The 22,303-nt window shown below is 50.1% G+C and overlaps 2 protein-coding genes across 9 annotated transcripts in view; both read right to left on the bottom strand.

Moving 5' to 3' along the window:
* The window catches only part of ARK2C (arkadia (RNF111) C-terminal like ring finger ubiquitin ligase 2C), a 40,982-nt gene extending 30,439 nt beyond the window's left edge, over nucleotides 1-10,543 (bottom strand). For all 3 annotated transcript variants that reach the window (XM_066987892.1, XM_066987893.1, XM_066987894.1), the window contains exon 1: nucleotides 10,318-10,543. In XM_066987892.1, coding sequence (XP_066843993.1) covers nucleotides 10,318-10,378 — 61 coding nt within the window. In that variant the 5' untranslated portion in view covers nucleotides 10,379-10,543. The remainder of the gene's footprint in view (nucleotides 1-10,317) is intronic.
* A 5,215-nt stretch (nucleotides 10,544-15,758) lies between these two features.
* ARK2N (arkadia (RNF111) N-terminal like PKA signaling regulator 2N) overlaps nucleotides 15,759-22,303 on the bottom strand; it is a 46,415-nt gene continuing 39,870 nt past the window's right edge. For 5 of the 6 annotated variants that reach the window (XM_066987747.1, XM_066987745.1, XM_066987746.1 and 2 more), the window contains one exon: nucleotides 15,759-18,793. In XM_066987747.1, the coding sequence (XP_066843848.1) occupies nucleotides 18,604-18,793 (190 nt within the window). In that variant the 3' untranslated portion in view covers nucleotides 15,759-18,603. Of the gene's footprint in view, nucleotides 18,794-20,850; nucleotides 20,911-22,303 lie in introns of all 6 variants that reach the window. The other variant, XM_066987750.1, reaches the window with a different exon arrangement.

Below are 22,303 nucleotides of genomic sequence, written 5' to 3'. Positions count from 1 at the left end.
AATTTGCATTTTCATGTTACTGTTGTGTTCTGGGCTTTTATCCCCCTCTCCCTTTTTTTTTTTTTTTTTTAAATCACAAAGTCTCATTATATTTGTTGGCTTTCTCCAAGCTCCAGCTCCCTGGCATGATGCGGGAGTGCGTGCGTCACGGCATCGCTAGGAACAGACTTGGGCTTTACGCTGGAAAAAAAAAAATAAATAAATAAAGAAAAGAAAAGCAACCAGGAGCTGGGTCTATTCAGAGAGGAGCGTTATTTCGGGGTGCCACCTCTGCACACCCACCCCGCTCACCCAACTTACCTCCGGCGGGCTGCCTTCGGAGAGGACTCCCCAGGGTCCTCTGCAGCGGTGGCAGCTCCCGGTGGGGTTATTGTTGGGTGCCCTGGCACTTCTCTCCTCCCTGTCACCATCCCTTGCAGGAGGGACTCACCACGAGTCTGAGGCTCTTTGGCTCTTGTGCTGGCCTGGATGTCACCACCAGGGATGCCCACCTCCCACCAGGGGATGTTGCTGGTGAGTTCGGTTTCTCCAAAGCGTTTCCACCCCTACGTTTCCCCATTTTGAATTGCAGGGTGTTGGGAAGGGGCCCTCACTGCCTCCCTGCTCCCGTCGCTGAGACCAAAAACCTGTGACCAACAACGCCAGCGTGCCGAAGCCAGGAGGTGGGGGAGAGGCGAGGCACCAGCACCCCCTGTTCGACGTGGTGAAAGAGCAGCGGCGCTTTTGCAAAATTATTTTACAGAAAGCACCTGTCCAAACCTCCCCCCCTCTAAAAGCAGCATTTTCTAGCAGAAGTGCCCAACATGCCCACGCTTTAAGTCTGGCACTGCGGTTACGAGCAAGCCCCCAACATCCCCGTGCTCCCAGCACCAGCTATCGCAGCATCCACCGCACCTCCCGAGGCTGGGGCTGGAGGACAGCAGCCTCTGCGAGCACAGCCTCCCCATCCCGTCAGCCCACACAGGGCTCCCCAGGAGGTTCCCCATCTCCTGGACATGCTGTGACAGCAGAGCCTTGCCCTCCCCTCCACCCACACTTCAGCATCCTCGAGTGCTCGAGCACCTTCGGTCCCTGAGGCAAGGGGAGGAAGGAGCAAGTCAGAAAAACCCGCCACATCCAGAGGGAAAAGTGTGGCAGGTATTTAAAAAAACGTGCTGGGAAAGGAAAGGGGCGAAGGCGAGGGAGCGGCGTGAGGGTAATACCGCCAGCAGTGCTGGCCGGGACGGCTGCACTGGCACGGGACAGCCGGGACGCAGGGGAGAGGAGCTCTGGCGGTGTGGGTTTGGCTCCCGGCCTGCCCGGTCCAAATCCCCGCACTAACCAATGCTAACGAGCACTTCCGGCCTTAGATCTGGGACCAGCCTCACGCAAGCAGTTGCTGAGAGCCTCAGATGTGTCTCTGCAGACAGACAGAGGATGTTCTTTACGGCGGGTCACGCTGGGCACCTAGCAAACATACTTTGGCTTCACAAACAGACCCCGGCCCTGCTCAGGAGGAACCTCTTTCTGGCCAAGGAACGATTTACTTTGCCCCCTTCCCCTTGGTCCACGTCCCATTTTTCTAAGCTTGTAACTGCCTCCTGGAAACGTTGTCCTGCCCCGGGTCACCCCTGCACCCTACAGGAGAAGCACCTGGGTGGCATCACGGGGCGTTAAAGCGCTTTCTGCTGGCTACGTAACACCCGATTCCTGCGCAAGCCGATGTCACCACACGGTTTCACAAGCACGGGCACGCAGGGGACTGGGGCAGCCCATCGCTGACCAGCTCCTGCTTTCCAAGCGAGTACTGAACGCTGAACCCATCTCTCCGACGCGCGAGAGATTACATTGAGGTGAAATGTTGCTGTACGAAAACCCCTCCCGAAGGACTGCAATGCAATGGTTTTATTCCCTGCTTCCAGGCGATGCTGTTTTATTCCTTGCTGTAAGACACTTCACTTCTGCGGCCCGTCTCATCTCAGCTCAAATGAAACATTTAAAAGCCTTTTTCCTGTCATTTTTCTGAAAAAAAAAATCTAAAAGGATATAAAGCCAGGAAAATAAGTGTTCAGCCAGTGGACCGGAAAATCATCATCATCACCAAAACCAGACCTGCTGTCACATAGCACCCACTGGGACTCGACACCCCTCACCCGGGGGGCAGCCCCCATGCGATACGCCTCTCCCTGCACTGCCGGTGAGCTGCTGGTGTTCAGCTCACAGCTCCACGGAGCAACCTCAGGGCCAAAAATCCAGCCCCCAGCAGTGAATTTAACGCAGGAAGGAGCCAAAGAGCTGAGACTGGGCAAGGACGGGTGTTGGGCGTGCTGCTGCTTTACTAAGAGCAGAGAGCTCTTCTGTTGGTCGCCCTTCGTCCCTTGCAGATTTTGGGTTGAGGGGCTCTGTGCCCCCTTGTCCCCCGTCCTCTAGCTGCCTCCTGCCCACCCAGGCTGTCCCACGCTGCCGTTTCCCACCCGAGCCAGTGATCAAAAAGCCCCACACCAGGTTTGTTGTGGCCGCAGGGCTCTTCCCAGAGAACACAATACACCATTATCTCCCCTTAACGCAGAAGTTCCCATTCAGGTCAATGAGGGCTGAGCAAAACCAGCCTGCACGGCTATAATTGGGGTGCTGAGCTCGGGTCGCACGCGTGCAGACCCAGCACCTCCTCTGTCTGGGCCTTTTCTCATAGGATTGCAAGCAACTGAGAAAATAACTATTAAAAAACGTGTTCTTCGGGCTCGTTCGTCCAAGCCCGCTCATGTCATGCTGTTTCTGTGCAGAAAGCTGCCTCGTTCCTTATCTCGGCCCCTGGAGATCTGTGGGACACCACAAATAATGATTGGACAAGATAAGGGTTTCCCAACGTGCCAGCTCCTAGCATCTAAAATGCCTCATCACAATGGCCCCGAACAGACCAGTGCCGGGGGATGCTGTATCTCATCGATTTCCAGTCCAAAACCCTGCTCTCTTCCAGATGCTTTGAGCAAAATTTGCATTTTTCCCCCCATTCTCACACCCCAAGACGCCCATCTCCAAACCCTACCAACACCCCCACACCCCACCGGTAGGAGCAGAGACCAAAGACGCCTGATTTTGGCCACGCAAATCTTAATCCTCTCCCAGTCCCTTCCAGCTCCGAGCACGGAGGGAGCTTCTTAATTCCAATTAGCTGCTGCTGCAGTAAAGCACCCCTCCGGGGCGGCGAGCTGTCAGGATCCGTCCCCTCGGGGCTGACCACAGCAGCATGATGCCAACAGGCCGGTGATTCACAGCGCTGCAGAGTTTGGGGGAAATGTAGCACCATTCATGATCGAGAAACGCTCTTGTTTTCGGCTAAATATATAGAATAATCACTCATCCCCCGAGCAGCAGATGCAAATTATACATAGTATTAGCCTCAGATGCCAGCCGCTGTCGTGCCGGTGCGGAGTGAAGCCGCTTCCCAAGGCTCCGCAAGCCCCTTAATCTGCCTTTTGACGTCAAGTGACAAATTTCTTGCCGGGGATCATTAATGGGATGACTAATGAAAGCTGATAAGTGCATTTATAAATGAAATTAAGGTATTAATATTAAAGGCCAGGCTAGAAGAAAGAGAAATGTGGTTCAGCAACAACAACAACAAGAAGCGTGGCGATGGGCACGGGATTTACAGCTCCCTTCCCACCGGGCACGTTGCAGACGTGGCATCTGCCACCCGGGGGACACGGAAGGTGCCAGGCTCCATGGACACCTCTCCTCGAGCACCAGCATCTCCAGTACCTTCAGACACCGCCTGAGGCTTAAAAAGCTCCTCCCTGGGCTCCTTTGCTCAAATTTGCCAGCAAATGTCAGACGATTTTTGAAAACGTGCCGATAGTCTTGCAAAGATTGCCAAACTCACATGAAAACAAAACAATTAGGCTGGGGCCAGTTTGCCGCCAATTGTTTTTTAACACCTGAAACTAGATTCTCATCTTACTCATCCCACTAAAATCCCAAGCAACTGTTGTAAAGGCCGAGGGGTAATTTTGGATTTATGCACGTATCAGCACGTTCAGACCTTTAAAGCCAGGTCCCGTGTCCTAGCAGCTTCGCCACCAACCCAACACTCGTTTCCAGCTCCAGCTTCTCCTCGCTGAGGTCTGGGGCTCACAGCTGAGCCTGTTCAAGTCTCAGCTCCCACCGGCTGCCAACAAATGGTCTGAATGGAGCAGAGAAACGTCCCCCGATGTCCCAAGGGCACAGACGATGGGGATCCCATCCAACCCTGCAGGGTTGCACAAGAATGGGCACCACCCCACCAGCAAAACTAACAAGCAAACAAACAAAACCAGGAGAAAACCTCCTTTTTTCTGTAGATGCCCAGCTTATAAGCAGGAATATCATGGGAACAGGTTGGGGTGCTCACGAGTGGTGGCTCCTAACACATCCAGAGCTCCCAAAACCACCCGGATCCCTTTGGATATATGCGTGTTTGAGCTCGCAGTGCAACGGAGGAAGAGTTGGATGCCCCCAGAAGGTGGATGAGGAAGCCCAGAGAACCCCACGGGAGGAGCCCAGCACGGGGAGCTGCCACGGCACGGCAAAAGCAAGGGGCACTCTGTTTCTGGATGTCTTTTGGAGATTCCCCAAGCCTGGAGAAGATGAGAGCAGTTTTTTGGAGCAGCTCCTAACTCAAAGCCAGCCTTTGGTGCCTGGACACCAGAGCCACCATCAGCCTTGTCCAGCTCCAAGAGTCCTCGAGGGCCCTTCAAAGAAATGCCATGTCCCAGAAGAAACCATTGCCTGGTTTTCTCCACTTTCAGGGAAATGCCTGCTCCTTGCACCGTTCATGGAAGAGAGACACATGATAACAGCTCCACAGCATCACCAGAGCCCTCCAAGGAAAATGAGCAACGGGCAGCGGCACCATCAGAGCTGATAGTCCCCAAAACCATCACCCCGAGGTGAGCCATCCCCAGAAGCAATAAATTCAAAGGAGGCTTTTGCTAGACTGCAGGGTCCCTGCTCGGTGCCTTCTGAACTGTTCAGAGCAGTTTCTTTGAAGCAGAGAAGAAAACCCCCGGCTTTGGTTAGGTCGCAGAGGGAGAAACGTTTGCCAAAACCCATCTGAAACCAAAGCTGCCGGCCAAGCTCATCACCTGAAATCAACGTGTACTGGTGCCAAGCATTGCAGGGCTGATGGTCCTTTGTAAGGGAAGATGCTCTCCTCTCCCTGAAATGACGGATTTCATCTCTTTTGAGTGGTCTTCTGCACAGGGGTACCCAGATCTCCCCCGCACCCACTCCTCGGGTGTCACCTCCAGGCAGGGAGGAGGACAGGGACACGGTGGCAGAGCCATCACCTCCGACTTCTCCTTCGGGGGAGACCTCCTCCAGAAAGCACCAGGATTTTTGTGCACGCTGGCACATGCAAAGTTGTGTTCCCTCAGTTATTCATGGAGACGTCCAGGTTCTTCTCCAAGCTACCAAAATCCTCTGAGGAACATCTCCCCACAGGCACATCCTCACATCCGGGGGGGTCAGAGCCCACCAACGTGCCCCAAATTTCCTCTCCCCATAACTGCATCTTCACTGCTTCCAGCTTTGCTGCGGACCCTGCTCAGCTTATCCACCCAAACCAAAGCCATAATTTTCATTAAGGAGCTACAAGCCACGAGCATATGACTTTCCTGCATGAACGTTTAAAGGAAGGGAGAGAAGACAACCACGATTAAGGACACTTACCAAGAGAGATCCAATGCACGTGCCCAGCGGCACAACCCAGCCACTGCTGGGGCTGTGAAACGCAAAGGACCAGCAGGCAGGAAAGTGGGTGAGAAAAGGTCCTGGAGACTGCAAAATTAGGAGAGGGGGAGCAGAAAGGGTTAAGCAGAGGGGACTCAGAGCAGGAGTGAGTTTGATCTCACTGAGCGCTGCCTGCCCTGAGCTCTGCAGACCTGAGCGCTCCAGCACGATGCGGGGCTCTGCCGTGTCAGAGGGAGCACTAAACCATTCCCAAAAGACCCGAGTTTCACCCTGCGAAGGTTTAGCAGTAAGATGAGACCAAGGAAGGACTAATTAGGGCCCTCCATGGGGTCCTGTGTGGGCAGCCAGGGGAACTGCGACCCCTGCGCCCAGCCCCACCGCAGATTGACCCAAACTGAACCAAGAACGGGAGAAAATGAACATTTTCCCCAGCGGGTGTTTGTCCCTGCCCCGAGCCCACCGCAGCCATCGTGCTCACAAACCACGCGTTGCCCTTCTCCCTCCCAAACCCCACGTGGCCCAAACGCCTGGGCTTCGAGCACGGAGCTTGCAGGAAGCAGTGATTTGAAGCTTTACTTCAGAGACCCCCGTTTAACAGGAAAGCAAAGCCCGGTGTAATCGCTTGACGCCGGGAGCTGAGGGTTTTGTAAAACCACCCAAATCCCGTGGTATTCCCAAGGGTCCCGACGCTTGGCAGTGCCGTCACGACTCCCCCGGTTGCAAAGCCAGCTCTGCTCTTGGGGATTAAAGATGCTGAGGTTGATCTAGGCATAGGAGACCTGCAACGTCCCCCCACCTCCGCACTTCCAGACGTTTCCCCCCGCCCCCAGAATCTCACCCCCCTCCAAAAATAATCAAGCTCACACTTACTCCATGGAGCTCCTTCCAGGCGGCTCGTGGAGGCGGCGACCGAGCCTGCAGGTGGGTGTTTCGGGGTCCCGCTCTCCCCCAAAACACACACCCCGGGGCCGGGTTTTGGTGGCCAAGCACTGGGGCTGAGGGGCCCCCGGGAGGGATTTTGGGACCCCCCCCTTCCCATCCCAGCCACGTTTCCTCTTTCACTTGGGCACAAACTCACCGCTTCTCAAATAACACACCTCCACGGGGCCGGATCCACACGCAGCACGGCAAGTCCACATCAACGCTCACCAGACTTTGCTGGTTATTCCCCAAATGAGGAACAGCAAAATGTGACCGCCATCCCTTTACCTTTTCCTTAAAAAACGGTGGAAATGGTGACCACAGCCCGAGCCCTGTGCAAGACCCGGATGGGTCCGGCTCCCATTTGGCAGCACGGTTATTAAATCCCCGCAGATGTGTTTAAGACCTTTACACAACCCTTACATAAACCAATCTCAGAGCCAGTTTTGTCCGTGTTCGGGATTATCCTTCTCCCTGTTACAGAAAGAGGATATTTAGAGCAGCCCGCGGGCTGGGGTTGGTGCTGGGGGGACAGAAGCGCTGCGTGTGCCCCCACACCCACAGCAGCACCAGCACGGGATCTGTCTGGGCTTTCCTCAGCCCGCGGATGCTAAAATTAAAAAAAAAAAAAAAAGATTATTTTCTCTGTCCAGGTGGCTTTCTGAGACTCAGGGTGTCAAAGGAATTAAGTCGTTAAAAGTGCGGATGTGTTTGATGGATTATGAGCCACGGAAGCCCGCTCGTTACTGACTAATAACGCTGGGAGGTGGAGGGGGGGGAAATGTTTCCTCTACTATGAATGTGTTTCTAACAAGACAGGTCAAAATATGATGGGAATGATAAATTGCTTAGGATATGTCGCCATTAACCCAGCAGCTTTTTATTACCAGATTACCGAGGTATGGTTAAAGAGCATACTGACCGCCCCGTTTTGCTCTGTACCAGCACCACGTTGTAGGGTAAGACCTCGGGGGATGCAGCCACCCACGGGTTTTGGGGGGGAGAAAGGGTTTATCCGTGTCGGGGTTCTGGGGCAGGGTGGGGTGAGGGGGGGGTGGTTCATTTTTTTGCCGTTGTTTTACACCATAACCAAAACTCTCATCGTTTCACGTGGGGTGGGGTGGGGGGGGTGGGGGTTTGAGTAATCGGAACAAACGAATGAAAAAAAATAAAAAAAATTGAGGGAAAAAAAAAAAAAAAAAAAAAAAAGGTCACATCGGAAAATGATCAGCCCCAACAGGCATGCACGTCTCCCTTCATGCAAGCGAGAAGCACAGCCTCCCTCCTCTCGGGGTGTGCGCGGGGACATGTGTCGCGGAGCTCAGCGCTGGCCCGGGGCGAGGATGGAGCGAGAACAAAGGGGCACGGCACACACTGCATCCAGGGGGGGCCCGCTGCCGCTCGCACGGGGGGACAGGGTGGCCCAACAGGCATCGAGATACACGGAGAAGGAAGTATGGAGGAGGAGGTCGTAACTCAAAAACGGAACAGAAAACGAAAAAAACAAACGAACAAAAAAAAAACTGAGGGAAAAGCCAGGAGGGAGGTGGAAAGGCACGGCCTTGCAGAATGATGCGGCTCCCGGAGGGGTGCTGGGGGAGGCCGGGCGGGCGCCTCGGGCCGCTTGCTTTTGTTTGGCTTGCTAGTGCAGCTCCGTAGGGACGGTGGCAAAGGGGATTTCAGCGGTGGGAGCCACCGAGCTGCCGAAATCCACCTTCCCCTGGTTAAGGATGAGCACCCGGGCCCTGCGGCTCCCCGTCTCCTCAGGGCGCCGCTCGGACAAGGTCCCCCCGCGCCCCAGCCCTTCTCCTGCTGGCCCTGGCACACCCGTGCACCACCCTACAACCAAAATTTGAAGGTTTTACAGGACCCTTCTGCGGGCCTGGGGCAGATTTTACGGCTCCTGGTGACTCCTCACAAGGCCGGAGGCCGACTCCGTGACCACAGCGGGCGTCAGAAGATGGAGGGCCCGGAGCAGAAAGAGGCAGCCAGGGCAGCAGCAGCCGCCGGGACGGTTTTAGGGACCTGGCGGGGATATTTACAGCCCTGGGACCAAGGCACGGCGACTTCTCGCCTGGCAGATGGCAAGCACGCATCCGTGCTCAGATACAGGGCCACGGGCAGGGGGGAATTTTCATTTCCCAGGGCCCTTCACCTCTTGTTAATCAGAGTTAAAGGAGAGAACTCCCCCATCCATCCGGAGGCCGTCCCTCGGTTTTGCACCAGTCTGGTAAGGAAGGTGTAACATAACTAGGATAAAATCAGTGGCGGACCCTTGATTAATTATCCGTCTTTTCTGATTAACAGCTTGGACTTCTGCTTTTTTGGTTTGTTTTTTTTTTGGCTATTCCGTTGTCAGGCAGGATTCTGCATCGGCACACTGGCAGCACAGAGCGTGCATTGCGGGAGCAATGTATACACAGAGTAATGCTGAGGGGTTGATATGGGATGGGGAAAAAAAAAATGTATCTATGTTAAAAAGCCCCCATATGTGCGCCAGGGAGAAATCCACTCACTCAGACCTCACGATGGGGGGGGGGGGGGGGGGAGGGAAAGCAAGGAAAAAATCTAAACAGCAGGATACGACAATAAATGGGAAAACAGCAATAGAAAAAGCACACTAGGTTAATATAGGAAAACTAGTTTCTTTATTGAGAGATCGTATATTAGTATTAGTGGAATCGTGTGTAACAATGTCATCATGCACACAATACAAAAAGGCAAGGCCCACCATGCTATGGAAGGGCAACAGAACAAAAGCAGCGTACACTGAGCAGATGTATAGGCTACAGCACATTACATTTCAGCAGGGTATGTCTCTACAGAGAGATTTACATCAGAAACTAGGTAATGTAAAAAAATACAGACCATGCTTTAGTTTTAGTACAAGAAAAAAGGTGGAGATACACAACCAAAGGGTATTCGGTACAGAAAATTACCCACAAAATAAGAACAGGAAGTAATTCAGCACAGCAGAAAATAATGTTATCCCTGGTTGATGGAAATCCATTTTGCTGGTCGGGTGTGTATGGGGGGGGGGGGCTGAAATCGGGCTTTATTTTAAGGGGGGGTCCCCGATTGCCACCCCACCCCCCTTTTATTTGGGATGTTACGGATCGCACCGAATTGTGGATGCCCTCTCCCCATTATTTTTTTTTTTTTAAATTTGGGGGGTGGGGATTTTTTTTTTTTTTTTAATTTTTTCGTGGTTTTGGCAGCGGGACCCCCCCCCAAAAACCCCAGCAAAAGGAATCCCCGGGGCAGGGATTTACAGTGCCATGTCCTCAGCCGCACAGGATGGGGGCACAGATGGCGGGGGTGGCCGCTGGGGGGGGGGGGGGAGTGGGGAGGGGTGGGGGGGGAGGGAAGGTGAATTAAATAACAGAACGAAAACAAACGGAAATCGGCATTTATAAAAATAATAAAAATTAAGGGGGATGGATCTATGGAAGCGCAGGCGGGGGGAGGACAAGCGGGATGTTGGGGGGGTGGGGAACAAAAGAATATAGGGAATTGGGGGGCGTGGGGGCCCGGCTGGGGCTCGGGGGGGTGGGTTAGGGCCGGGGTGGTGCGGAAGGGGCGCGGAAGGGGCGCGGAGCAGCCCCCCCCCCCCCACCACCACCACCACCACAGGGTTCGGGCGGCCCCGGGACGCGAACCCGCGGCCCCGTCGCGGCGTGGCGGTACCTCTGTTGCGCACGGAGCCGAAGACGGGCAGCACCAGGTAGCCGACGTGCACCAGGACCATGCTGCGCGCGGGGCGGCGCGCGGCCCAGGCCCCGGCCCCAGCGGCTCCAGCTCCCCCGCTTTCCCGCCGGCCCCTGGGTTCCCGCGGCGGCGGCTGCAGCTGCAGCGGGAGCAACACCGGCGGCGGCGGCTGCAGCGGCGGCGGCGGCCGAGCCGCGCTCCCCGCCCGCGCGCGCGCGCGCACGCACAAAGGCGGCCGCCGCCAATGGCAGCGCGGCGCGGGCCCGCGCGTACCCGCCCCCCTGAGGAGAGGGGGGGGGGGGGGATGAGGGGGCGCGGGCACGCGCAGAGTGTGACTGAGGGGGGGGGGGGGGGGCTGGCAGCGTGGCCCCATATCCCAATTTTAATCCCCATCCTGTGGCACCCGGAGCCCGCTGGTGACAAACCTGCCCCGTTTATCCACGCAGCGTAACTGGAGAATGGAAAAAAAAATAAAATAATAATAATAATAAACAAAAATCGACGCTTTCCGCCCGTTTCTACCGGCTGCCCCAAAGGCAACTGCTTGGGTGGCAGCTGGTGGAGGGGGCTGGGGGCTGTGGCACGTACACACGCACACACAGGAATCCAATCCCCAACACCACCGGTCGGCATTAACATTAAAATTATTAAAATAGGCCTCGGTTCCCACCTGCCTTCGCAGTCGAAGCTTGCACCCACAGGCACCCCCTGGGGTCCCAGCAGCCCCGTCTCGGGGTGTCCCCAAACGCTGGCCCCAAGTCGTCCTCCAGCAGGGATGGCATGGCGCTGAAATTTTGCCTTCTCCACAAAAAAAAGGGGTGAAACCCTCCAGGACACGGGAGTGGGATCAGCCAGCTCAAAACCCTACATGCCGACATCATTCAAACCCGGCTTTTCCTCGCAGACCTCCACCACAATAGCAGAAAAGCCCTGGTGAACACACACACATACACATATTTAATGTATTGTTTAATTTCATTTTTTTTCCCCCCAGAAGTTTTGAAGCCACAGCGTGCTCCAGGAGGACATCTCGCACCCACAGCGGCATTGCCGTTGTGTTGCAGACGGGGAGATGTGGTGTCCACGCCACCAGCACACCTGATGGCACGCTGCTGGGGTTTCGGGGCTCTCGAGTCCTTGCTGAGGGGAGAAATGCCCTGCTGGGCTTGGAGGGTGGTGATCAAGAGGAAATCCTACAGGGAGAGGTGGTGGGGCCGCCGCACCACAGCCTGGCTCAGAGCAATGGGAGCCCCAGCCAGGCTTTGACTCCTGGGTCACGCCAGGGCTTTGTTTGAGGCTTACACCCAACTAAATTTACACTTATTTTGCCATTTCCTTAATTCCTTCTTATATTCGGGTGTGCTCGGCGGTTAAATGTGACCATTTTCGTCAAAGCTCGCCTCAGGACCTACACGAGGTGCTGCAAGGTGGCGTTTACACCCAGTATTTGTCCGGCTGTGGGTAAATCCCGACGGGCTCGCTCTTGCCGTAGCCGGGATGCTGCACCCAGCCGGGCAGCCCTGCCGGTGCTCGGGATGCTTTCACACCCACCAGCCCCTCTGCCGTGATTTTTGGAGCGCTGTCCCCTGCTCCCGGGGATGGAGCGCAGGATGCGGCAGCAGCCCGTGCCTCCGGCTCTGGTGCCACCTAGTGCCTTCCACCGGCTGCTTCCAGACCGGATTTTCCGAGCTAAAATGTCGGTGGCCAAACTGTGTTAAAAACCGCTGCTAACCGGCCTGTGGAGCGCTTTAATAAAGCATTTTCTGCCTTGTGGGGAGCTCAGCCCCCCTGGCAAGCGTGCTCCCTGCCTTGTGCAATGCCCAGGTTGGCCTGCTGTGAACATTACCCTAATTCTTCCTCTTAACGAAGGCCTGGAAGAGGGAGCAAGGAGCCAGTCATCCGGCAGCAGGATGGGTTTTAATGGCCGGAGACCACCACAGCAGCATCTCGTTGATGCTTCCCGGACACGGGAAAGGTCCTTGGATTCTCCGCGGGGCGTGGAGGACGGTCTGGTGTTCCCCAGGAGCCTTCTCTTGCGACGGAGATGACCCAAACTGCATTTTCAACGCGCCGAGCCTTGTCCCAGACACGCCGCGAGCTGCCTTTTGCAGGCACCCTTCTTTTCATCGGGATTTATTGTGGCTTTGACTTGGAAGCAGGCTGGTGTCAGCACCACGCCGCCCACCCCAATTCACCATCCCGTGACTCGCGATGCCCTGAAGGCACGCACCACAGCTCCTCAATAATTCAAGGGCAGGCATCTGGTTACCCACTCCCATCTCAGTAACACGGCAGCATCTGAGCAGCTTCGCACCCCAGACACCAAGGATCCAGAAGGCAGCTTTGGGTGCTACGGGCGGGTTGGGTGGCTGGTTGCACAGTACGTGGGGTCCCACAGCAAACCTCCGCCCAGCCCCACCAGCCTGCGGCTGGTTCCGCTTTTCCCAGGCCAGACATGGCTGTGGGCAGGTAGAAACGCTCAGGGCTTCTGGCTGGACACCATCCCCACCAGGAGCACGTTTCTGAGCGAGGTTTTGTCCTCACCGCTCCACCACACTGAAGATGCCGCTTCTGCTCGTGGGGCTCCTCAGGAGATGCCCCTCCATGCCAGCCCTGCCCCTCTCCGGGCGGCTCTCCTGGGGTTTCTCTGAGGCCCATAGTGGTCCTTTCCTTGGTCTCCACGGTGCCACCAGGAGACGACCGGTCCCTCAGCAGTCTGGGGTCATGATGGGCCAACATCATTCAGGGACTCAGAGAAGCACTTCCCTAAGGCAGGTCGATCCCCACAAAGCTCCCAGCTTTCCGTGCCCGTGGGCTGAGCAAGCCCCCACAAGAGCCAACCCCGACCACTCAGAAGACCTTCCTGCCTGCCCAAATCTATTCATTAACCCTCACCGCTGCTTTATTTAAGTGCGAAACAGCTTTCTTAGGGTGCCCTACCCTGGAAGCGCAGCTCTCAGGCATGGGAACAAGGAGGGAACATCTTCTCAGGGACGTGCTGCTGACCGAGAGAAGGAGAGCCCAGTGAAGGGGGTGGTTTCCAGCCCATCGCTGTGTCCTGGAGAGCTTCGCCCGTGCTCTTTGTGCAGACGACAGATCCCATAAGAGCTGTGAGTGCTGGCAGGAGGAGGGTGTTGGGGAGATGTCCCAAGATAGATACGGGGCGCCCGGCTGGGGACGTGCAGCTGGCACATCTCTGCCCGGGGTATTTTTACTGGAGGTTTTGTCACATGCGGTCCAAGGAGAGTGGGAATAAATGGACGCGAATGGGAAGTGTAATCATGTGGAAAAGCAGTAAAATTACTCCATCATGGATCTCGGTCACATCCCGTGCCAGGTGAGACGAGCTTTGAGTAACGCACTGCAAGAGCGACACGTTTCCCATCGGGGTCTTACCAGCATCGCTCCAGCCCAACCACCCCGATGTGAAAGCCCCTTTTTGGGGGCTTTGAAGGCACCCTGCTTCCTTGGAAGGCCATGGAGGTCCTTGCTGCCAAAGGCCAGGGATGCAGGGGGCTATCGTGGCAATGACAGGAGCAATCAGGATATTTTAGGATGCAGGTAATTAAATCTGCCTGTGGTGAGTTTCTGAGGAAGCTGATGCCTGGTTCAGCTGTGGCTGCGCAAGCTGTTGGCTCCTCTAGAGAGATCAGCTTTGAAACCACCCTACTACTTCAGTATTTTCACGAGTGACCTTGGTGTAGAGTTGGAGATTTCTACTGAAAACTGCTGACCAGGCAGGCTTGTGCAGCACTGCCAGTAGGGGAAGAAGTGGATGAGCTGGAGTGAGAGACGTGACAGTGGGGTTCGGTGGCATTAGGCTTAATGCAGACACACAAGGACCTGGCAGAAAGGAGGTGGGAAAGGTTTGGGTGCCCTTGACCACGGGCCAGGCAAAAGCTATCAGTGGATAAAACAAATGTGATCCTCAGCTGTACAAGACGGGATTTTGTCAGAGCCACGCGCAGGAAACCCGCTGTGAAAGGCAGCGGCCAGACTCCAGGTCTGCATTCAATTTGCGTCGTGTACAGTAATGAAAAATGAATTTTGCGGAGAGGTCTAATTTGTTTCTTTTTCCAGACGTAAGCTACCGTTTAGTTCCAATAAAGGGACAGCGGTCACCTTATTTGCACCAAAGCTGGCAGTAAACACAAGACGTGTTTATACACAAGAAGGTGTTTTGCAGGAGTGCTGCCCCTGTCCCTGCAGAGAGGGGAAGTTGCAGCCCCATCCCTGCAATGCTCGGGAGAGAAAGCCAAGCGTCTGGCATTCAGAAGCTACAACCCTAAAAAGGAGAGGGGAAAAATAAATAGTACTTCAGCGAACGGTGATGAAGCACTCAGCAAAGGACACACTTTGCGGATCCTCCAGGGAAGGCGAGAACTAATTTGTCCGGTAAAACCCTTTCACTTCCCATTTTAAGGCAGACAAACAAAACTCAGCCAAAAAATTAATCTGCACTGCAATGACTTCACTGTGGAAAACAATACAGAATGCGAGCTGTTCGGGCAGCTTTTGTCAATTCTCATACAGCCCCAGAAATGACAATTCCCACAAAGCAAACTGGCCTGAGCCACGAGGGATGTGCTGAGCGACTAAAGAGAAATGTTAGGCTTTACGTACTGCGCGTGTTGAAGCTCAGGGACTCTGGGTATCTCTTGGTGACGGAGAAAAAGGGGTTCGGGGAGGACACTGCCTCTCATCTTTCCACATCTGCACCAGACTCTACGATGCTCTTCTCTCGCTGGCGATGTGCGTGGACCAAAATCTCAGTCTGGCATCCATGTTCATGGCAACAACCTGGCCCCCAAATTCCCATTTTCAGGCTTCACAGAAGCCAAGAACTCAATAGGGCTGAAAAGCCAACTGACTTCTATTATCCGTCTCGCTATTTAAACTACATGGATAAACGGCTCTCCTCACTCGCACCACGGAGAGCCTTCTCGTGTGACAACAAACATCAGAAATAAATCAAACTACCCTATCTGGCTGGAAACATAATGGATTTTATATTGTTATTCCTGCTTCCATGGGGGCTGTGGGAGGACTGGCAGGCGATGGGGCCCTCAGTTTAGCACGGTGCAGTTATACCTACCGTCCTCGGTATTAGCGGAGGCAGTAGATGGGTGTTTAGGGGTTCCCCAAACGCAGCTCAGCGTGGCACCACCTCTTGTGGCCTGCAGGACTTGGGCACAACTCCACTGCTGGCCCACAAGTCCATTTAAAACAGCAGATTTCGGCTTGCCAGCACTTTCTGGCCACTCTGGTGCTTCGTGGGGAAAATCTGAGTGCAGCGGGGTCCTGGTGGCCAAGTGCTCTGCTCGACCAGCAGGGAGGATGGGACAAGGGGACATGCTCGGAGGAAATACCACAAGGAGGCTGCTCGGGCAAACAAACAAAAAACATTCCAAACAAGATGATATTGTTTAAATAATACACTTTATTTTATTTTGTCTTAAAATAGTTTAACCTTTATGCTACAGACTTGTTTCAAAAAACAGAAGGTCTCATCTTGCACCAAAAATATATATATTTATATATATATATAACACTCTGTTTTATTATTATTTTTTTCTCCAAAGACCATTAAATACTAGATGGAAAATGAGAACTAAATAACGAGTGTTGAGAAGAATCAATTTTTTTTTTTTTAACTAGAGTCGCACGTTTTAAACATTTAAATTCTAAGCAATGATTTGTCTTCACTACAGAAGATTCCAAGTTCACACTCCAGCAATTCAGGAACTGTTAAACCATGAAGGGCTTGAGCCAATGCACACTGAGGCTGACGGAAAGCCCCGCATCAGCTCCAGTGGGCTCTGGATCAGGCCCTAAGTGCATTGGTTCTTAGCCATACAACGGCTAACATTTCACTTTCCTGCTGAGAAGAGCAAAACCATCCAGGCACCTTTTGCTCTCTTGTAAAAAACAAAAAAATAAAACAAACAAAAAAAAACACTTGCTAGCTATCCAGTGACTGTGGTTTTCGGATCACTACCCTTTCAAATTTGTTAGGAATAAAAGAAAATAATGTAGTGTTTTAAATAAAATAAAAAGAAAACCTGCATCAGACTACGATATATGAGTTGTTTAAACAAACACAGTGCACAATTGGAGGAAGTTTGGTTAGGACGCAGTTGCTTTTATATTTACATGGAAGTCACATCATATACAAACTGAAAAACAGATAGATAGTTTGCGTTTTTAATGGAAGGACTACGAATGGGTCCCTGCAGCTTTCCTCAAAACTGATCTTTAAAAGACTCGATGAAACAGCAAGAAGCAGCCACACTGAATCACTGTTCCAAAGTCACCTTACAGCATGTGTGCTAGCCCACGAAAACGACGGCCGAGTTACGCGATGAAAACATGAGGATAAAAAGATCAACAGCCACCGCTGCCAGAGTGTCCCGACAGCGCAGGCTCTTTTTTTTTTTTGTCCCTACTGCAAGGAGTGTGGGCTCCGCTCCTCCCTCCCGCCCCCGAGAAAGAAACCCGTCCCTAGAAGCACCACATACACTGTCTGGTCATGCAATACACTTATCACAGTTCAATGTTTTAGAAAGCTTTAAACTGGAATAACAATCCCTTACCTAATTGTTCTCTAAAGTGCAGTCATAACCTTTCTGCTTATTAAAGAAAAAAAAAACTGTCATTTTTTTTGTCTTTCTTTTTTCTTTTTTACATTACATGACAACGCAGGTAATTGAATTGAAAAATTTTGGTGGTTCTTTTTGTTGTTGTTGTTTTCTGCTCACAGAAAATAAAAATATTGGAAGCCAAATAACTTTAAAAACGAGCCAACACAAAAACGAAACAGAACTTCCCATGTCCTGACTACCTCCTCCCTTTTCAGCATCAAATGGCAAAAGTCTGCCGAGAGAGCTGTAGAAAATTTCCATTAGAAACACTGGAATACAAAGGAATATTTTAATTGCACAACAGACATTTAAAGTGAATATCATCTTGTTTAACTCTAATCTTTGGCTTTTGCCTTGCGAAAGGCTCAATATGACAGATTAGGGCCAGGAACCTCCACATACGCTACAGAAACTAGAGCCCACTGAAGCAAGCGGTTCCACTGATTTCGGTCGAGCAAATATTCCGGTAGAAAGTGTTTCCTGGATCATACCCTAAAAGCAATTCCAGAACTAGGATAAGAGGCATGACCTAAAGCCAGGAAAATGGTGCAGACCTAGTTAAAGAACAGATGACAACCTCAGGCCCTGATCCTGCAACAACCTTTAGGACAGAGTTTGAAGCACTTGAATGGCCCCGTGAGTTCCAGCAAACTGTCAGAGCTTAACAATACACACCTGCTAAAGTGCTTTGCTAGACTGGGGCTTTACACTTTTTTTTTTTAATTATTTTTTGAGATGGTCAATGAAGCAGATAAGCAATAGAAGAGATGAGGACTAGGAGCAAATATGTTTCGTTTCTCTTCTTCCCCTACTCGAGGCAAGATTCAGAAATAGGTAAAAAACTCAGATACCTTTAAAAAGGAGAGGGATGTTGGGCCTTTTTATTACTTTTCATTTTCTTGTGCTTTTGCAGTAATTAGCTGCTAGAAAGTTTCTACTACGACTATATTAAACTGTAATAAGCTACGGAAAATGATCAGTGAAACACAGTAGTCAAGTAGACAGAAGACTCAGCACTGAAAAGAGTGTAAACTATAAATTAAATTGAAAATAAAAGTCCTTTAATTAAAAGCTGTTCAGTGCATATGTTATGGGCCTCTTGTATTACAGACAGTCCCTCCTGCTGGTAACGTAACCACATCAGCTTGGGTATAAATACTCTCAGCCCAGTTTTCGGAAGTGTTGGATACCCCCAGTTCCACTGAAATCAGTGAGGACACAGCATTTCTCAAAATCACTGATGCTCACACAGCAAAACACTAACTTCTACTAACAAACTCGATATACTGATAAATTAAAAATGTTCTGAAGATGGAGGCAGGAAAGGGTGAGAGGACAACTTTGTACTCATTTCCTCAAATTAACACACGCAAGTTAGCAACTATAGATGTGCTTTAAATTTGGAGCTATTGGGTCTTTATTCTGGGAAGAATCCTCCTTTGAGAAGGCAAAGAAACCGTTTTAAATGATCTTAAAATTATACTACATTCTTATGGAAATGGAAAACTTAATGAGTTTGAATGTCGTAATGCCAGGAATAGGGCTTCTGAAGCTGAAGCTATAACAATGAACCTCTGTGCCACAAAGGGAGGAGGGATGGGGACAGAAACACAGTGACACCGCATTACAGTAGATATTTGCGTCTGGTATCCTCATCCAACGTGAGGTCCACTACTTCTGGGGGCGAAGACCAATTCTGCTGGGGAGTCACAGCTGTCCATGATTGCGTTTGCTGAGTGTTAATGTACTGAGAGCCTGCGCCGTGCTTCCAGGAAGACACGCTCTGGATCACGCCTCCCCTAGGGTGCACACACCTGTATAGCAAGGCAAAAAGCAAAAAGCATTAAAGCTGCTGTTGAATTCAGGAAGCAAGATTCTTAGCTGCAGTGTTTTACTGTTTATGCATTTCATTAACACGTCCCTCCCCAAAATTTCCTCGGGGCTTTTCCATTCGTAGACCCACGACACCTTAAATACCCACTGATCTGCAAGTTCGCCACGCTGAGACTAGACTTAAATTCATACTCAGGGGCAGAGCTGGGGAAGGGGCTGGCGGGGTTTACATTCCTTTTAAGAACTCTTACTACCAGTGGGCGTAAAGTGATGTTCCCCACAAATACGTGCATGGATCCCCAGGATCTTGAAGAGTTTTCTGCCCCATCACGTGTACTACCATGCGTTATTCAGAAGCATTCAGTTTCCTGCTAGCAATTTTACCCACTGGAATTTTAAAAAGGGAAAAATTGAAAGCGAGACTTGATGAGACAAAGAGAAAAGATAACTTTCTATACGAAATCAAAAACTGTGTTGCCGTAAGGACATAATGACACCTTCATTACAATAATAAAGCCATTACACTTGATTTTTCTTCGGTCACCTTAACTAAAAATTACAAACATGCTGGGAAACGCTCCCTGCTAACGGTACAGCCCCACTTCAGCAAAACATTTAGGCTTTCAGTGATTGCAGTCAATGAAACTAAATCACGTATTTAAAGATAAGCACACGCTCAAGTGCCCTGCTGAAGTGAGGTACACGTCTACTTATTCGCACAGTACTTTTATCTATTATATTGATAACAGGTAAGTGACAAATTAAGTACAAGCTAGCAACAACTAGAAAAAAAAAAAACAAAACAGAAGACTCAGCTTGCTATATGAAGCGATGACAAGAATTACTGGTCTTTAAGATGGTCACTCCATTCATAGCTGGAAACCTCAAACAAGCACTAGTAAAACTTTATACCTTGTGCTCCAAAAATTGTTTTGCTCTTGTAAGCAGGAGATTTGGGGCCGCTGGGGTAACCTTTTCCCTCCTCTTTGTGAAGGCACGTGAACTGTATTTCAGGTACCCACGTTTCCTGCACTGGTCAAATATTCCTGACATTTACATTTTATTGGCTTTAATTCATGGTAGCACAATTTAGTTTCTCCAGAATGCCTTAGGTTATGCTCATCATTTTTGTCTCTGGTTAGAGAAAGAGTTTCATGAAATAGGATGAAAAATCTCATTCTCTGAGCTCTAACTTGTCAGAATACAAATGTCAGATACCCTATTTAGTTTTGGATGCAATGTTCAGAATTACTTTTTTATTACATCTTTGAGCTTAAAAACACATACTTAAAATAGGTATCTACAAAGAATTAGTAATAAGGGATTGGAACTCTAACAAATGGAGGGGATTTTTTTAAGCTTTCTTTTAAGAAGAAATATTTTAAAGCTTAACTGATGAGAAAGGTTTGTAGCCAAAGCAAACTAAATACAGTGCTCAGTCTCAGGGACTATGGTTCATCATTCCAACACAGAGCAGCTCTCCGTGCTTAGGCAAAGCTAACACTAACTTTTCTTCCTGAAGATGACAAAAAGCAATCTATGACTTATCTCATGGAAATGATACCTTGCAAAAAAAAATGTGTTTATCCTCAAACAAGTCGCACAAGCAGCCAATATCAAAATGTTCAATCAAATATTAACTTAGGGAACATGCTTTCCAACCTGTACCTAAGGGGATGATAGCAGGTAAAGGGACAAAACAAAACAAAAAGAAAACCTAGGAAAAAATGGAAGAAGACTTTTACACACATGCATGATTAAAAAAAATAATTCTATCGGACAAAAAATAAAGAAACTGAGAAACATGACTTGGTGTCCTAAGTAAATGCCAAGTATACCTCTAATGATGAGAAACGCCACCAAATCACTAGCAATCTCAAAAACTACAAATGGGAGACAAACTCTAGAGTGTCACAACTCACACCAATCCAATGACAACATGGAGCATGGAGCACAATGAAAACAGTGTGAGCAAAAGAACTGAATCCAAACACCGTACTAACTAGGCATGCAAAAAATACTGATCAAAAACCTAAACCTTTTCCAAACGACAACCCTGTCAGAAGCCCATCAATACTTCATAACTGCAAGCCTAGACCTGCAAGAGAAATAAAACTCTAAATAGGATTCAAACAACCAAAATGTGCATGTATTTTACGGAACCAGTAAGAACTACTCTTTGAGAGATGTCAGAGTGGTTACATGAACAAAGGAAAGCGCAAGAAGAAAAGTGTGCTATTCATCTATCTTTGCTGAAATTACTGCGGTCCGTATTGACTAAAACTAATTTTAAACAGCAACTCTGCATTTACTTAACATTCCTATTCTCATACATGGTAAACATTATTAAGACAAGCAGCGTGGCAAGTGTTTGACTCAGGGACCTCAAGCAGAAGGGTTGTGTGTACATAGCACTAGACAGATTATTACACGAAATAGTAGTGGAGAACAAGTCCACGTCACTTGGCATCAGGACAAAGATTCTCTAAGCCCTGGTCTGCTGGATAAATAGGCAGGCTAGCCATGAGAGGACTTCCACTGTTCTAGAAGCTAAGACTAAATTTATCTTCCTTCAGCACCTTAGAATTTTTATTTTTTTTCTCCCCCGCATCCAACAGCAATGGACTGCATCCAAACTATCTGTAGTTTCCTACCCAGGAAACTGGATCCTGCACCCCTTCCTTCTTCCTTTCTTCAAGAACGATGTGGTGAAGGAATGACGGAAAAAAGCTCTGTTCCTTCTCTTACACACCCCTTTTCCTCCTCCTAGCATTCACCAGGCAGCAGTCTAGTTTTAAACAGAGCTTGTCTGTATACTGCAATACCTTGGTTTTATTTCACCAAATTGACTCTCCTCACTGTATGAAAATACTGGTCTTGCTCAGCTGATTCAAAATACCTCAAACCAAGGAAAGACCATATTCTAAAGAAAGACATCAAAATATGCCTACCAATAATAACAGCCAAAGCACAGCTCAACTGCTGTCTGTCCAAACTTGAGAGAAACCTCTGGCTTTCCTGCCCTGATCTAGTTTGGGGGTATGAATTATCTTTTATCTTCGAATAAAACTAAGATTAATAAGGATCTGATTTTTAGGCTAAAAGGGCTATCTTACCGGATTGGCCATTGAAAAGATGCTAGTGGTTTTACTTCTACAACAACTGATAAATTAAATAAAACAAAAATTATTTAAATGCTTAAAGTGAATTATTCTGAAAAGAAACAAGAACCCGAATAATTATTTTGGTTTATGTATTTGCATATTCATACTGTGTACTTAAAAACTGAATTCCTAACAATGTTTCCTGACATATACAAACTTGGTATCTCAACATTTGGTGTTGTAATATTTCATATGTTTAGCCTGCTGATGTTTGATAGCAAGTCACAAGTTTCATCTAAATACATATGACATTGATAACCGTTCTCTAGGAAAACATTTTGATATCACCATGACAAGCAGAATAGAAAAAACAAGTGCTACCTTTGG

The sequence above is a fragment of the Anser cygnoides genome, chromosome Z, assembly GCF_040182565.1.
Source record: "Anser cygnoides isolate HZ-2024a breed goose chromosome Z, Taihu_goose_T2T_genome, whole genome shotgun sequence".
Lineage (NCBI taxonomy): Eukaryota > Metazoa > Chordata > Aves > Anseriformes > Anatidae > Anser > Anser cygnoides.
This window is presented reverse-complemented; position numbering and strand designations above follow the sequence as displayed.